Here is a 16,459-nt window from a genome sequence, read left to right as displayed (position 1 = left end):
CTGCCTGAAACATGCAAGAATGTTGAATGAGCAGAATGGAGCTGCCACCGACCTTGTCCAGCCCTTCACATCCCCCAAGCAGGCAGAGGAACCCTTATTTCCTTCCAGTGGCTAGGAAGGTGCATGGGGGGTACAGGAGAGAAAGAGGGTAAATATTAGTTCAGAACCCCAGCTGGAGCAAATCAGCATCTTCTCTACTGAAGTCAGTGCAGCTATGTCCACTTACACCAGCTGATGATTTGGGCCAACTTGTCAAACTAATCACAGAGATACACAAAGCAATCAGGGCAAGAGCCTCTGCCATCGCACTGTGGCACGTTTGGCACTACACAAGGAAGAGGTGCCACGCTTACAGCAGCACAGCATTAGGATTCCATGCCCCAAGGACCGTGCATGGACTCACAGGGACTCTGGCTCTGTATGACTGCATTCAGTGACAGCGCAGTTCCACAGGCTGCCCTCTCCCAGGACAAGGCACTATTGATCCATTTTCTCAGAAACACTAATAAATAAATACCCACACTCAGGGGCTTGCATTGTTGGGAAAGGCTTTTTTATTGCTTTAGCCTTCAACCCAAAAAAACCCGCACCCAAACATTCTGTATCAAATAAAATGCATCTAAAACATTTGCTGTAACATTTCTTAAGAAAGCTGCACCCTGAGCACAATAGTGTTAGGAGTCCCTTTTAGCCACAGACCAAGACTTTCTGGCACTAGTCACATTGGCATTTTTGCATAGAAGTTAAAGAAAGTTTGGTATCAGGAGATTCAGGGGGAGGGTTCCCATGCTGACGACAGTTGGAAGGCAATTGGGTGATACCGTCAATGGTATAGAACAGTGATCCCCAACCTGGCGCACTAGACCCACAGAACTACCAGGCTCAGCTCATGGGGAATTTGCAGGTTTAATCAGAGCTCCTCTCACTTGCAAGAGAGAGTAAGAAACATGTACCTGCATTCAGGAGAAAGGGCGTCAAATGGAAACAGGGGGTCACACTATTGCGATGGTGAGATGTCTTGACGCTGTGTGCTGTAGTTTTAATAGGGGATGACGCCATGTTGCAATGACACATCTCAACACAAACACCACAATACAAAGTTAGCATGTTCCTCTGCAGTGACTTCATGGCTCTCTGTGACTCCACCGGCTTACAAAGCAGCTCTATAAGGTTGAGGATCACTGGCAAGGAGCATTCGCCCAGGACTACGATCTCCTGCTGGCATACAAATACCAAGGCAAAGCCAGCATCATCATTTCTGTAGCAGAGTTCTGTTGCCTTGCCTGTATTTCTATCACACCAATTTCCTTGCTAAGGATTTTATTAGATGGGTGCTGGTGCAGTAGAGTAACAGAGACTTGCTATACCATTGCCTGACCTGGTTAGCTTATGAGTCTGATTGACCTACAGCAGTGGTTCTTAAACCATTCATATGTTGTATTCAGACTGGCCTAGCCCAGTGGTTCTCAGAATACCATGTGTGAATCTCCAGTGAAGTTTGTTCTAAAGGCCCACAAGGACTGAGAAAATGTCATGGGGAAGTGGTCCATAGGACGATAAGAGCTGGAGAACCAGTGGCTTAAAGAACAAAGCAGTGCGCGCTCCAGCTAGGAGGTGCCCAGCTAAAGCATAGAACATCATGCTTGTTTGTTTGAAGTGTATCTTGTTTTTACGAATGAGCTAGTTCCTAGCTGGCTGAGGCCTGGAGCAGTGGATAAGATGGTTATCCCTCTTGCATGCAGACTGGGTATCAGAGATTCTATTGGATATAATAGTTCATGAATCAGGAAATTAAGTCTTGAGTAAAGTCCCTCGCCCTTTGCCCCAAAGCCATTTCTCCAAGGGATGGTAACTTCAGTTATAAATATCAACAGGCAGCTTGAACTCCTTGAAAGAGTAAAAAGCAATGTCTCCATTGTCCACCAGTGCAAAGACCACTGGGACATCCTCACTCTGATAGGCAAGCTGCTTCACTGCCCGCAGGGATGGGATCTGCTCATCAAATCTGCAAAAGGAAGAAAGCCGGTCTTTCTCAAACCATAGGAATATTTACAAGGCCAGCCACCCTGGTGAGTGTTGCTTATCAGAGACACCCACAGAGCAGCGAAAATACACTCCAAGGCTCGGAAAAGGGCTTCCCTCATATTTAATATGAACATAAGAACAGCCATACTGGGTCAGATCAATGGTTCATCTAGCCCAGTATCCTGTTTTCAAACAGTGGCAGTGCCAGATGCTTCAGAGGGAGTGAACAGAACAGGGCAATTTATCAAGTGATCCATTCCTTGTTGTCGTTCCAGCTACTGATAGTCAGTAGTTTAGGGAAGCACATAACGTGGGGTTGCGTCCATGATCATCTTGGCTAATAGCCATTAATGGACCTATCCTGCATGAACTTATTTAATTCCTTTTTGAACCCAGTTATCATTTGGCCATCCGTTGGCACTGAGTTCCACAGGTTGACTATACGTTACCTGAAGAAGTACTTATATTGTTTTAAACCTGCTGCTTATTAATTTCATTGTGTGACCCCTAGTTCTTGTTACGTGAAGGGGAAAGAACACTTCCTTAGTCATTTTCTCCACACCATTCATGATTTTATAGACCTCCATCATATCCCCCCCTCCCTTAGTTGTCGCTTTTCTAACCTGGATAGTCCCAGATTTTTTAATCTCTCCTCAGATGGAAGTTATTCCATACGCCTAATCATTTTTGTTACCCTTCTCTGTACTTTTTCCCATTCTACTATACGACTAGAACTGCATGCAGTATTCAAGGTGTGGGCGTACGATGGATTTATATTGTGGCATTATGATATTTTCTATCCCTTTCCTAATGGTTCTTAACATTCTGTTAGCTTTTTTGACTGCTGCTACACACTGAGCAGATGTTTTCAGAGAACTATTCATGATGACTCAGAGATCTTTTTCTTGAGCAGCAACAGCTAATTTAGACCCCACCATTTAGTACGTATAGTTGGGATTATGTCTGGCAATGTGGAATACTCTGTGTTTATCAATATTGAATTATCTGCCATTTTGTTGCCCGGTCAACCTTTGCAATCTTGAATAATTGTATCATCTGCAAACTTTGCCACCTCACTGTTTACCTCTTTTTCCAGATCATTTATGACTGTGTTGAACAGCGCCTTGGGGACCCTGCTATTTACCTCTCTCCACTGTGAAAAACTGATCATTTATTCTACTAGGGCTGTCAATTAATCAGTTAACTCACGCGATTAACTCAAAAAAATTAATCACGATTAATCACAGTTTTAATTGCACTGTTAAACAGTAGAAAACCAATTGAAATTTATTAAATATTTTTGATGTTTTTCTACATTTCCATATGTATTGTATTCTGTGTTGTAATTTAAATTAAAATGTATATTATTTTTGATTATCATTTTTACAGTGCAAATATTTGTAAACAAAAGAAATAGTATTTTTCAATTCACCTCAAACAAGTACTAGTGCAATCTCTTTGTCGTGAATGTGCAACTTACAAATGTATATATTTTTTGTTACGTAACTGCACTCAAAAACAAAGCAATATAAAACTTCAGAGCCTACAAGTCCACTCAGTCCTACTTCTTGTTCAGTCAATCGCTAAGATAAACAAGTTTGTTTACATTTACAGGAAATAATGTTGCCCTCTTCTTATTTACAATGTCACCAGAAAGTGAGAACAGACGTTCACATGGCACTTTTGTAGCCAGCATTGCAAGGTATTTACGTGCCAGATATGCTAAACATTCGTATGCCTCTTCATACTTTGGCCATCATTCCAGAGGACATGCTTCCATGCTGATGACGCTCATTAAAAAAAATAATGCGTTAATTAAATTTGTGACTGAACTCCTTGGGGGAGAATTGCATGTCCCCTGTTCTGTTTTACCCTCATTTGGCCATATATTTCATGTTATAGCAGTCTCGGATGATGACCCAGCACATGTTGTTCATTTTAAGAACACTTTCACTGTAGATTTCACAAAACGCAAAGAAGGTACCAATGTGAGATTTCTAAAGATAGCTACAGCACTTGACCCAAGGTTTAAGAATCTGAAGTGCCTTCCAAAATCTGAGAGGGACGAGGTGTAGGGCATGCTTTCAGAAGTCTTAAGAGAGCAACACAGAAACTACAGAACCCGAACCACCAAAAAAGAAAATTAACCTTGTGCTGGTGGCATCTGACTCAGATAATGAAAATGAACATGTGTCGGTCCACACTGCTTTGGATTCTTATTGAGTAGAACCCGTCATCAGCATGGACGCATGTCCTCTGGAATGGTGGTTGAAGCATGAAGGGACATATGAATCTTTAATGCATCTGGCACGTAAATATCTTGCGATTCCGGCTACATCAGTGCCATGAGAACACCTGTTCTCATTGTCAGGTGACATTGTAAACAAGAACCGGGCAGTATTATCTCCTGCAAAATATAAACAAACTTGTTTATCTGAGCGATTGGCTTAACAAGAAGTAGGACTGAGTGGACTTGCAGGCTCTAAAATTTTACATTGTTTTATTTTTGAACACATGTTTTTGTTTTGTTTTGTTTTTTAACATAATTCTACATTTGTAAGTTCAACTTTCATGATAAAGAGATTGTACTTGTATTAGGTGAATTGAAAAATACTATTTCTGTTGTTTTTTTACAGTGCAAATACTTGTAACCAAAAATAAATATAAAGTGAGCACTGTACACTTTGTATTCTGTGTTGTAATTGAAATCAGCATATTTGAAAATGTAGAAAACATCCAAAAATATTTAAATAAAATGGTATGCGATTAATCGCACAATTAATTTTTGTAATCGCTTGACAGCCCTAATTCCTACCCTTGGATTCCTCTCTTTTAACCACTTGCTGATGCATGACAGGACCTTCCCTCCTATCCTAGAACTGCCTACTTTGCTTAAGAGCCTTTGATGAGGGATCTTGTCAAAGGCTTTCTGAAAGTCCAAGTACATTATACCCACTGGATCATCCTTGTCCACGTTTGTTGACCCCTTCAAAGAATACAATACGGGGAGACATGATTTCCCTTCACAAAAGCCATGTTAACTCTTCTCCAACATGTCGTGTTCATCTATGTGTCTAATAATTCTGTTCTTTATTACAGTTTCAACCAATCTGCATGGTACTGATCCCGCAATAAGTTTTAGGCAGGTGCAGCCCTATACCCATATGGAGCCCTTGGAGATTTGCACAGGCTGAGGGATCTGCTGCACAGGGCTCACTGCAGGACCAGAGCCAAAGGGTTAATATTCTGGTCCTTCTATTCCAGCTGCTACTTGCTTTGGGAGGGCAGTTACCAACAGCCTCTGTGAACCAGGACATGGTACCTCAGTTAAATAACTATATACTATTTCTTGTTTCTACTTAAATAGTGAGCTCTTTGAGGCACAGACTGTCTTTTTGTTCTATGTTTGTACAGTGCTTGGCACAATGAGGTCTTGGGCCATGTCCGGGACTCTTTAAGTGCTATCGTAATAAAAATACTAAATAATAATACCAGCACCATTTAGCTGCAATATGATGACAACCCAAAGTAGGGTCAGGGTCTGAGGCTGGGGTGGAGGGTGACCAGGCAACAGATTCCAATAAGGTGGGGGAGAAAATAGTGGGAAAACCTTGGCAGGGCCATTTTAAATGAAGACTGCCTGATAATCCAGCAAATACACAAGATCCTGCAGTCAGTAACTTTGTACTAGGGTTTAAATTTCCATAGCAACAATACAGGGTACTTCAAATAATTGCACACAGAAGCACTCATTAATAACAGCCAGGGTACATGGCTAGTACCTCCGCACACACATCCTGGCATACGGCTTCCCAGGGTTGTTCTTCTTGAAGTTGGCAACTGCATCTGCTTGATACACACTGAAGTCTATCTTCATGCCCTCCGTATCCTCCTGCAGCCTGTAGAGGATGAGATACACATACATGCTTGGAATGACACATCACAGGACTCTGACACCTCCCAGGCTGCAGATGCATCAGAGCAAGGAGCGAGACAAAGTCTTTAAGTTGGCCTACCTAAAACCCTAGGTCCTTTGCTTCCCAGGGACCATTTAGAATCTTTCTTCCTTCGGCAAAACAGCCAGTCCTGGAGTTATTCTGGAAGGTTCTGATCCAAAATCCATTTAAGTTAATGCAGAGACTCCCACTGATGTCAGTGGGCTTTGCATAAGGCCCTAAGTGCTTCATCCTGAAAGATGATGTGCACCCTTGGGATCAAGCCCCCATTACAGAGCAACTCCTTAACCACTAGCACCATTTCCATGTGAAGTGGAGAACCACACACAGCAACCCGATGCAATGCCTGTGCTCTAATGGGCCAGCTCCAGCACCCACACCTTGCATGCTACTCTCTCTCTGTGCCCCATGGTACAGGCACCACAAACAGAGGTGCACAGTCCAATAGATCCAAATACAAAGCAGGCTGCTTGGACACCCATCTGCATCATAGCACTAGTGCAAACTACTAGTGTGCAATGTTTGTGTACTACAGACCTGTGGACAACCATCACACAACTCGTCCCAGATAGGAGCAGAGCCAGAAGGTCGGGGGATTAGATTTTAAAATCTCATTCAACTCCAGAGCCTGCAGCTGGGATGGAAGAGCATCCCAGGGACAATACACACATTGATGGAGCACTGGAAGCCTATGAAATTAGTAGGCCTCAATGCAGAGAAGGAATGTAAGAGATGAAAGGTTCACTGCAGTATGATGGACTTTGCCCATGCAGTCTAATAAGAGCTTATACACCAGTGCTGTAATCAGCCTGGAACATAACTCATTTGCTGCTGGACTCTGCTGCAGCTCCTGCATGGTGACATGACATTGCATGTACATGTCAGCCCCTCAGTAAGGATGTACCCAGCCCATGGGAGGAGCACTGGGAAGTACCTTTTGCTCCCATGCGCCAGGTACATTAGGCAGTTCTACAGCCATTGTGGAGAACACATCGCATGAGGAAGGACAATGTTTTGTTGAGTTAGACCCATCTTCCCTAGACTCTGCTGGCTCAATACTAACCGGGAGGCTCCATCCAGGATGTGGGAAGGCTGCAGCACACTGATCTGCTGGAGGACAGCAGCTGGTGGAAGAAACAGGAAAGGTTCAGACTCTTTAGTTCAGTCTGTGAGGTCTTCTCTACACTCACGCACAGCGCAGGTTAGACTTGGAGCGCTCCTGCACCTCCCCTCCTTCGACAAGGCAGCTACATCACCCTCCCCTCCTCTTGCTACTTCAATGATTTTTACTTCCCCTGTCTCCTCTCCTTAACTTGCCTGAGCAAATACACACCCTCAGTGCCAGCAGGGACTGCCCTGCTCCCCCCTAATTCCAGATGGAAAACAGCCTAATGGGTCACAGAAGGAGAGATGGAAAGTGCCGTCTGGTCTCTCCCCTGGCCAGTGCAGGGCCATTCCGTTCTCTGCTCGTCCAGGCCGATGCCATGAGGCTTTCTCTGCTTCCCATAGGTAACTCTTCCCCCTCACAGTTAGGATGTTTGTTCTGATATTCAGCCTACATTTCCCTTCCTTCTGTTCCCTCCACTTGCTCCCTGGTGGCCCATGGTGAGCAATCCCTCCCCCACATACTCACAAAGGGTCATGACACCCCCATGTGGGTCACTGATTGGCCAAGATGTGTTAAGTTCTTTTCTTCCAGGTCAGATACCTGCTGAGGCTACTTGATCCGGCTTCACCAGCGGGGTGACAGGCTGGTCCCACAGATGCGAAGGCCGCCTCCCTGCCCTCCGCTGTCTCCTCTGCTTCAGAAGCTCCTTGTATTCCTGCCAGTTGGAGCAGCGCCTCACCTCCCTGTCCGCATTGACACTGCTCTTGTATCTGCTCTCCCTCTCCCGCTGCTCCCGCTCCTTCCGTGTCAACTTCTCACGCTTCTGGTTGACCAGCTTGCGCCAGCGGGTGGCGTCGGCCTCCCGCCCAGCTACGTTCTCTGGGAGCAGTCTTTCGTCAGGCTGTGGCAGGAAGGTGTGTGGGCAGTCAGAAGCCATGTTGGGGAAGGCGATTCTGGTGAAGTCCCAGCGGGGCAGGTGGGTGCAACTGCAGCTGTCCCCAGCAGCCTTCCCATAGTCTCCAGCCTGAGCTTGTGAGCGACTGGGGGGCTTGCTGAGTTGTACTGCATCAGTGGGAACTTGGGCTGACTCCCCCTCTCCACTGGCAGGATCGGACTCTTTTGACATCTGTGACAAACAGCTCCCCCCAGAGGCTGGGTGACTGGGACCGCCACAGCTGCCACTGGCCTTTTCTGGGGTCCCTTCACCTTCTGGAGGATTCCCAGATGCCTTCGGTTTCTTGTCTTGTAACCTTAAAACAGAAAAAGGGGCTAAATTTAGAATTTTGCTCCCTCAAAGTCCTTTCAGCAAATTTTGCCCCCCTCCATGAGTAACAAAAACAGTGTGGTCCCTGAGCATGAGAAGGGGAGAAGGCTAGGATACTGGGAGCCCAGGAAGGGGCCTGCACACGCTCATTAACAGGCTCTTCCTTAGAACTAGGGTCTTTTTGCTTGTGTGAAGTATTCTGCAGCATTTTGGTGCTTCTCAGAGTGATGGATGGATAGTGCTGGCTAAAGACAAACACAGAAGCAGAAAATGCAATGCAAGTGTCCCACACAGCTCTGTAAACGCACCACAGTCCTGACCTAGGGCACCCCCTGCTATTCCCATCTTGGTTCCTCCTCACACAGTTCTGTCCATGCCCTCAAGCCTGTCCGGCAGCCCCCACCTCTGCTATTCCAGCCCTGAGCAGGCACTGACAAATGTACCAATGGAATGGAGTGGATTTAAAACACAGATATAAAATTCTCCAGTTACTAGGCTGAAACTGTTACACAAGATTTGATCCCAGGTCTCCAGACCTGAAAGGCTAGTTCATAAGTCCACAGTTTTACCTCTAATGGCTTTCTGAAATTGCATCATAACCCCTACTGCACTGTGTTTGAAAGATACTTCCGCACCAGGAGTGACCTGGACTGATTATTCTGCCCTTCTCTGTTTCTAAGTCTGTGGTGCCACCTACTGCTAATTGTGTTAATAAATAATAATGTATTATTATTTGCATTATGGTAGCATCTCCAGGCTGCCATCATGGACGCCCTTGTTCTAGGCGCTGCACAAACACAGAACAAAAAACCTGGTCCCTGCCCTAAAGCATTTAACCATAGCGGAATTAACACTAGAAGGCTTCTTCTTCAGTGGCTGCTGATCAGTCCTTGTTCGGAGCTCCTTTAATGGTGCCTTATTTCTTTAGATGTGAAAAGGAGAGAGGAGTTTCCTGCAATTTGCTTCTAATACAGAGACCTCTCTCTTTCCATTCAAGGATCTCACAAACCAACCACCATCAGCAGATGGGACTAACCAGACAATCTTCCCCCAGCTCAGTTCAGCCCCTTGTGAAGAGTGGATGTGATAAGGGGGATGCATTGGAAAGGGTCACTACGACGACCCCTGCAGTGTTTGGGTGGAAATGAAACAGCTGCTTTCAGGCAATTTACCTGGAGATGTTGTAGTGACATAGTTAGGTATGAGCCGGGCTCGAAGACAACACTGGAGGAAGAGGGGGCATGGGGAGGGGAAGAAAAGCCATGAATGCATCCATTGTAAAAGATGTGTTGTGAATTGATCGGGATCTGATCACTTGAATGCTGTTTCCAATGACATTCGGTCAGATTACTAAACTCAGCACCAGCACCCTAGACGGCTTGCAGGGACCAACAGGATGAGGATGGTTGGGATCTGTTTGTTTCTTGCCCTTAGATGGAATGGGCAGCGAGCAACATTTTTCGCTGTGGCCCAGAACATGGGGAATGAGTTAGTCCATGAAGGGCTTGCCACAATGTGTCTGTTTTCCTTTACCAGGGGCTGGAGCTCCTCTTCCTTTTGTGATGGCGTTTTCCAGAGCTCTTGCAATAACTGTCCAGGTTCAGCTGCCTCTCGTATTGAGATGGGACAGCACTGTAATGAGGCAGAGAGACAAAGGGATTGAGGGAGAGAGAGATTGGCAGTGTTAGAAAAACTCTTCCAATTAAAGCCATAGGAAAATGTAACGGCAAAAGCTTCTCACTGGGTATGGAAACTGCTGCAAGGACTAGGCCAGCAGAAAGAATCTCCCCACCCCGGAGTCACTTGTCCAGTCCCTTTACTCACATCCACCCACTTCCCAGCTGAACAATAAGAAAGTGTTGTATCGTTTCTGGTGCATAATCCTTGAAGTGCCGGAATGCAAGGCACACTCAGAGGCTGCTCCACTTCATCTGAGCCAATGGGATGGGGGGATGCATGTCTCAAGGCTCAAATGTGGGATGCTTACATGGAATTAGAGCATCCAAGAGGTTAAAGGGAAAAAACCCTATAGGGTCCCGAGGGCTGAAGAGCCTCAATTCAATCAGTTGATTTATCTGTGATATCTCTATAATGGGAAGAAGGGGGGAGCCACCTGCAGGTCTCAGTGACTATTATTTATTATATGTATAGCAGGAGCAGCTAGGGGCACTAGTAGTTATGGATGAGGGCCCCATAGTGCTAGACAGTGTACAGACAGCAGACAAAAAGAGCCCCCAGACAGCTTACAAGGTAAGTGCTGCAGATCACAGTAATGCTACCTCATAATATACTTACCATTATTATTTGTATTATGGTAGTGCCTACAGGTCCCAAACAAGATCAGGGCCCTATCATGCCAGGTGCTGTACAAACACAAATCAAGAGACAATCCCTGCTCCAAAGAGCTTTTAGTCTAACTAGACCAGACAAATGTCCAGAGGCACAGGTAAGTGAAGTGACTTGTCTAAGATCACAGCAGGTCAGTAGCAGAGCTGGGAATGGAATCCAGGTCTCCTGACTCCCAGTCCACCGCCCTGTCCATTGGACCAAGCAAACGATAATACATTCCCTGAGGCTGAGGCGCCGTTGAATGTTTAAAGCCAAGGAACAGATAGTTTGAGGGGAGGAGGAGGAATGATCATGGCTTCCACCATACAGGTGAATTACTGGCTCAGCTCAGGCTTCATCTGCCAACTAAGAATCACATCGAGAGATTCCCAGACCCCTACAAAGATTTCTAGGTTTCATGTGCTGGAGCAGAGGATCTGAAGAAGCAAGCCCACTATAGCAAAGGGGAGCCTAGTAGAGCAGAGCACCTCCTCTTTGCCCTACATCCGGGGCATTCCAGCACGGCTTCTGAAAGACAGCAGTGGGAAGGGGTGAGGAAAGGAAAAGCCAGATACCTGGGGCAGAATCTCAGCACAATGTAACCCAGTCTCTTCAAGTGGCTGAACACCTTAAAAGAGCAAAGAAAACCAAGAATGTTAAATGATCACCTTAAAAAAAAAAAAATCTCTTTGTTTCATATGGCAAGCTGATTTAGATACTATCTGAATGGCTGATTCAGACCGAAGACAGCGAAGCATAGAGTGTGCCTAGTCTCCAGCATTCTCCTCCACAAAAAGTACAAGAGAGATCATATGGGTAAAAATTCATTAGATGCCAAAGCACCACAACTCTGGCTGGGACTCTGCATGGCTTGAGAGCCAGCATAGCTGTGGGAGTGACCATCCACATGGAGAATCTGACTGTATAAATGCCCAGCTTGCTACAACACCCAAAAAGTGCCAAATGCCTCCTTGGCCTCCAGTGATACAGTGGTGGAATGTTCACTACCCATGAGACTGAAGGAAAGAGAAGGGACTTTGTATGGTTTGTACTTAGTGCAAACTTGAGTGATCAGGAGAAGTACTGGGATCACAGAGATCCTATGTTTGCCTCCAGCATCCTGCATTTCAGAAATCTGAAGATCTCTATGCTGCTGCCATAGCTAGTGTTTTCCTAGCAATGGGCAAGAGCCAGCAGCAGAGGCAAAACAGGCATAATCCTTGCCAGCTTCACTCTGCTATTCTTTCTGGGCATAGAGGGGAGCTGGGCTTCTGAGGAAGGATTCAATCTTTGCCTTTGCTGCTGCTGCTGCAGAATAAGAGATTGCTTTGCCTTGCCCTGCCCTCTGTGCCCCTAGCAGATCACACCTCTTGGTTCCACTGCAGGAGCAGCACAGTGAACAAATGGCTATGATCAGGTTAATTTAGTTCTGATGCTGCTTCTGTGTATGCCACTGGGTAAAGCTCTGTGCAATCCTAGAATAGGAGAGATCCTAGGGGAAAGGAGAGAACCAGAGCCAGAGGATAACAAAGGAGACAACTGCTTAGCTGAAATGGGAAGACCAGTGGATGAAAGGGGTGTGAAATAAATTCCACCCCCTCCCTAAATTGTAGACTCCCACCACCAATTGAATGGGTGGGTTGTACCCACCCCTTACCCACTGTAATAATCACCACTGGTGTCAAATCCTTTGTGCATACCTGGTACTGCAGCAGGCTCACCGTCCCTTGGGACAGCAGGGTCTCATAGGCTTCTTGTATGGACAAGGGCAGGTCCCTGTAAAAGAGCTGAATAGAGCCCTGAAAAACAGAAGCTTGGGTTTAGGAACCACAGGTTGCAGGAAACCAGTACTGCAGGGTCCATGCCCATTCCTTCCTTGTGGTCTCAATAGCTGGTCCCAGCATCCAGCTGCTTTTGACTCAAACTCCAGCTTGGTGCTTCTTAAGTATCAAATTATTTTCATGCAACTTCTCTCTTACAAATCTGTGATGCCGACTTATTCTCAAGTGCACAGTGGCACGCTCCCTCTATAGTGGGTCTAATGGGGTGGAGTTAGCATTGGTCAGCACTGCAACAAGCTGGGCCTTCCCATGCAAGCACACACATTGCTGTAACAACAATGAGGATTCCTTGTGGCACCTTGGAGATTAACAAATTTATTTGGGCATAAGCTGTGTATTCATTGTGTATACATTGCTATGTAATCAAAAAATAACTAGCAATAACCTGGGCTAGCTCCTGAGATATGCTGAGCACCCACAATCCCCAATCACCTTAGAGGTGGCTATGGGCACTCAGATTCCCTCAGCCTTAGTCCCTCTAATATTGGAGCCTGCTCATTAGCTAATTTTAAGCTAAACCTCTCCCACCTTGATTTGTTTGCCCACAAAATACCAAGTTACCAAGCACTAGGAAATATGCCTTCCCCATGAAACGGGGTAGATGCATCTTACAGGTCTTTTCTGTCTCTAAAACCTACTTGATTCTGTGCCCAGTGGCCAACTGCACAATTTCATTTTCAAATCAGGCCACTTATGATCTCTAGCCCTTGGCAAATCACAACCCCAAAGCAAAAAAGCCCTTGAAATCAGAGTTTGAGTGAGACCATCTGCTGTCCTGAATCCAACAGTTTATCAGAACAAAACAAGCACATCTTTAGACTTGAATAGATGGTCTTGAGCGGATAGGATTTCTCAATGGCAAGACATAAGCCCCTCAAGATCAGAGAATGCCAACCCAGCCTTAACTGGGAGCATCAGGGCTGAGAATTCTCTGGGCAAAGAAACTGGTCTCTTCGCTCTCAGTCCTCTTTGACTTTCTGTTTGGCAATGTATGCCAGAAAGGGGGCCAGGCATTTAACCACAAAGCAAGTACAGCACTGGAAACACATGTACATGCATCTCACACACCAATACCTCAGCTGCCTCACCTGAAGGGGACTGATTAGGTGCCTAATATCCCACATCATCTACAGAGTTAATAAAGGACACATTTTGTTCCAAAACCACATAAAGGATTATGCACCAAGATATAAATATATGATTTTGTTCCACAAATAAAAGCACTGGGCAGTGCTGGCCCCTAAGCAGAGGTGTGCCCTGTGCATTTCACACAGTTATTTATTTCCTTGTACTGCAGGCGGTAACCCTAATAATGAAAGACTTGTTGCACCAGAGCATGAAAGGGATGGCAGCTACTTTAGGGCATAGGCTCTTCTTTGAACCAGTGGCCTAGAGTTGAAAGGTTTTGTGTCTCATCACCTACAGCCAGTCCCTCAGGAATTAGGCCTTTTGAAGACAATCGTTTATTCAGATTGAAGTAGAGACCAACATGTGGTTTCAGACTGTGTCCTGAAGAGCATACACAAGTGGAGGATCTTGAACTACTGAGAAGGATGAAGGATCTACTTCAGGTTCCCTAATACTCTCTCTGCCTTCCCAGGTACTATTGCTCCTGCAATGGTGTTATTCAAAAAGAATCTACTGCCCCCAAGCCTGGGCATCCTACTCACGCATTCCAGTAGATAGAGGGCTTCCTCTGGCAGCAGGCACTGTTTGCCATGCTCTGTGAACCCCATAGTGTGCCAGAACTTCCCCTGGGAACAAAAGGATAAATCTGTGATGTGCTGGGGCCATCCCCTGCCCAGAGCCAGGCTCTCTCCCACACTGGGACACAAATTAAAAATCAGACAATCTGCATTTGCCAGCAGGAGGCGACAATGTCAAACTCATAGAGCATCGCCACTTACCGCAGGGGATTTCAGCTCCACGATGCCCTCTCGTGGCTTCCATTCAGCTTTCACCAAACTTCCCCTGAGAAGTTAAAAAAAATAAACACACATATCAGTAGACATCAGCCCCCCCTTCATTTTTTCCCCCCTCAATGTAATGATTTAACAAATCTTTCTCTCCCTCAGCCTGTGAGAATGCAGCAGGGTAGGAAGTTGCAAACTTCCAGAGGGCATTCTTTGAGGCTAAAAGTGCTCCTGCCAGAAATGCTGCCCATCTGAGCCCATAGTATAATGTACAATAACATTCTGCAGCTCCTGAAATCGCTCTACACTGCGGTCTCCAACACACAGAGCAAAGCACATGCTCTTGTAGGGGGCATTTTATAACTGCAGAGAGGGAGCAAAGAGCGACTTGGCAGGAGGAGTGTGGCTCTAAAAGGAAGTGCATTTTAGTGACTTGGAGACAGGAGTCTTGGGTTCTGTCATGGGCTTGCTGTGTGTGCAGAGATAAGTCATGTCACCTCTCTGCCTCAACTACCCCATCTGTAAAATGGGAAGATGTTGATAACTCACAGGGATGCTATAAGGCCTTAATATATTCCTGTAAGAGCCTTGAATGAACAGTGCTATAGAAACCGACTGTACTATCAGCATGAATAGATCATTAGCATCCAGGGCATGACTTCTCCCTGATGCACTCTGTCACTCTGATCGTCCTGAGAGTCAGCAAGAGCCCCAAGGGCAGTGCTGCCACTGAGGAACAGGATCTCAGCCCAGATGAAGGAACTTACAGCCTCTCCACGCGCTCCTCTGCCAGGAGCTGCCAGTGCTCCTCCCGACACCGGTGCAGCCTCTCTGCCTGCTCTTCCGAGCTATCAGGGATGAAGTCCTTCTGTCCGTGTGAGTGCTGAGGAACCTTGCGGTCACGCGTCCGAGTTGCCACCAGCTCAGCTGGGCTGGGGGAAATTAAATGTTAGGAGAATGTTTGGGCTGCAGTTCCTTTCCAACAAAGCTCCTGCTGCTTGATGCTGCAGGCCCAAAAGGGGGGCAGGGGAATGCTGGGCACTGTCCACCTCCCTCTGGCTGGCTCAGGGGGTTGATCACAAGCTTGCCTTCCTCCTCCAAGGGGCAGGAACCAAACACTCCCAGGTGACGGCTCTTTGTGAAGGGCTTTTGTACACCAAGGGGGTGCCGCAGCCGAGTGGCCAGCACGCAGGGGTCTGTGTCACAACATTCACACCTGGCACCCGGCCCCTTGCCTGGCACTGGGAGCCGGGAGGCCAAGACACTGAGCTTAGCCTATGGCCACACAGATAGTGGTTCCGCAGGTCGGGGTTGAAGCGCGCTGGCAGGGGGAGCTGCCCACGCTGGGCACCTGCTCTGGGGCTGCGGTCTGCAGGGCTGCCTAGGTCCCTGCGCCAGGCCCACTGCCAAGGGGCAACAGATTTCAGCCAAGGCCTAAACACAACAGCATGTCACGGGGCAGGAGACTCCCTCCCTGCTGGAAGGGAGGCTCCTTCCCTACGGGCTGCCTAGGCCTCTGGGGGACCCCCACAAGGGCCCCACCCTGCGGGGGCGACGGGGCGCTGGCCCTTTATCGGTCCCCTCCTCCACACACGTGTGTGTGTGGGGCCGACCCTTGCCCTTTAACCCCCCCGCCTCCCCGCAGTGCCGGGGCGTTCGCAGCAGGGGGGGCGGGGGCTGAGGTGCTGCCCCTTTAAGGGCCCCTAGAGCCCGACTGCCCGGCGCAGGCCGGCCCCCCGCCCCCCAGCTGCCTGTACCTGAAGAGGCGGCCCGCGCGGGGCTCCAGCTCGGCCTCCATCCGGCGGCTTAGCGCGGCCAGGCTCCGTCTTCCCCTGCCTGCCGGCAGAGCTCCGCGGGGTCCTAGTGCGGCACGGATACCGGGCGAGGAGGCGCTTCCTCTGGGTCCTAGCGCGGCTCAAGTACCTGAGCTCTACCAAGAGCCAGACCGGGCCGGCCTTGAGGGTCGCAGTGGCCAGGCTGCCGGCCTTAGAGCGCCCCTAAGCGGGCGAGCCAGCTCACGGTGC

General features: G+C 47.4%; 1 protein-coding gene across 3 annotated transcripts; it reads right to left on the bottom strand.

Annotated features, from left to right (window-relative positions):
- Nucleotides 1-531: 531 nt before the first annotated feature.
- On the bottom strand, nt 532-16,254 carry TSEN54 (tRNA splicing endonuclease subunit 54). Of its 3 annotated transcripts, XM_024214153.3 has the most exons (11): nt 16,193-16,254; nt 15,203-15,367; nt 14,430-14,493; nt 14,193-14,276; nt 12,382-12,480; nt 11,257-11,309; nt 9,887-9,985; nt 7,690-8,339; nt 7,045-7,105; nt 5,808-5,924; nt 532-2,005 (listed from the first exon to the last, which is right to left on the bottom strand). In XM_024214153.3, the coding sequence occupies exons 1-11, from the start codon at nt 16,231-16,233 to the stop codon at nt 1,855-1,857; spliced, it is 1,584 nt and encodes a 527-aa protein (XP_024069921.2). In that variant the 5' UTR covers nt 16,234-16,254; the 3' UTR covers nt 532-1,854. The 3 variants fall into 3 exon arrangements, with proteins under 3 accessions (XP_024069921.2, XP_024069923.2, XP_024069922.2); XM_024214155.3 differs by lacking the exon at nt 9,887-9,985; XM_024214154.3 differs by lacking the exon at nt 14,193-14,276.
- Nucleotides 16,255-16,459: the final 205 nt, after the last annotated feature.

Source organism: Terrapene carolina, unplaced genomic scaffold (assembly GCF_002925995.2).
Source record: "Terrapene carolina triunguis isolate 2854851 unplaced genomic scaffold, T_m_triunguis-2.0 Scaffold192, whole genome shotgun sequence".
NCBI classification, from domain to species: domain Eukaryota; kingdom Metazoa; phylum Chordata; order Testudines; family Emydidae; genus Terrapene; species Terrapene triunguis.
Note: the sequence above shows the minus strand (reverse complement) of the source record. Positions and strands in the feature narration are given on the sequence as shown.

Bases quoted from the DNA above. Each gene is read 5' to 3' on its own strand.
- TSEN54 (XM_024214153.3), bottom strand. From the start codon at position 16,233: ATGGAGGCCGAGCTGGAGCCCCGCGCGGGCCGCCTCTTCAG. The intron at 14,494-15,202 runs GTAAGTTCCTTC...TTAACTTCTCAG, and splicing joins GAGGAGCGCGTGGAGAGGCT to GGGAAGTTTGGTGAAAGCTG. The intron at 9,986-11,256 runs GTATCTGGCTTT...GCCTCATTACAG, and splicing joins GTGCTGAGATTCTGCCCCAG to TGCTGTCCCATCTCAATACG.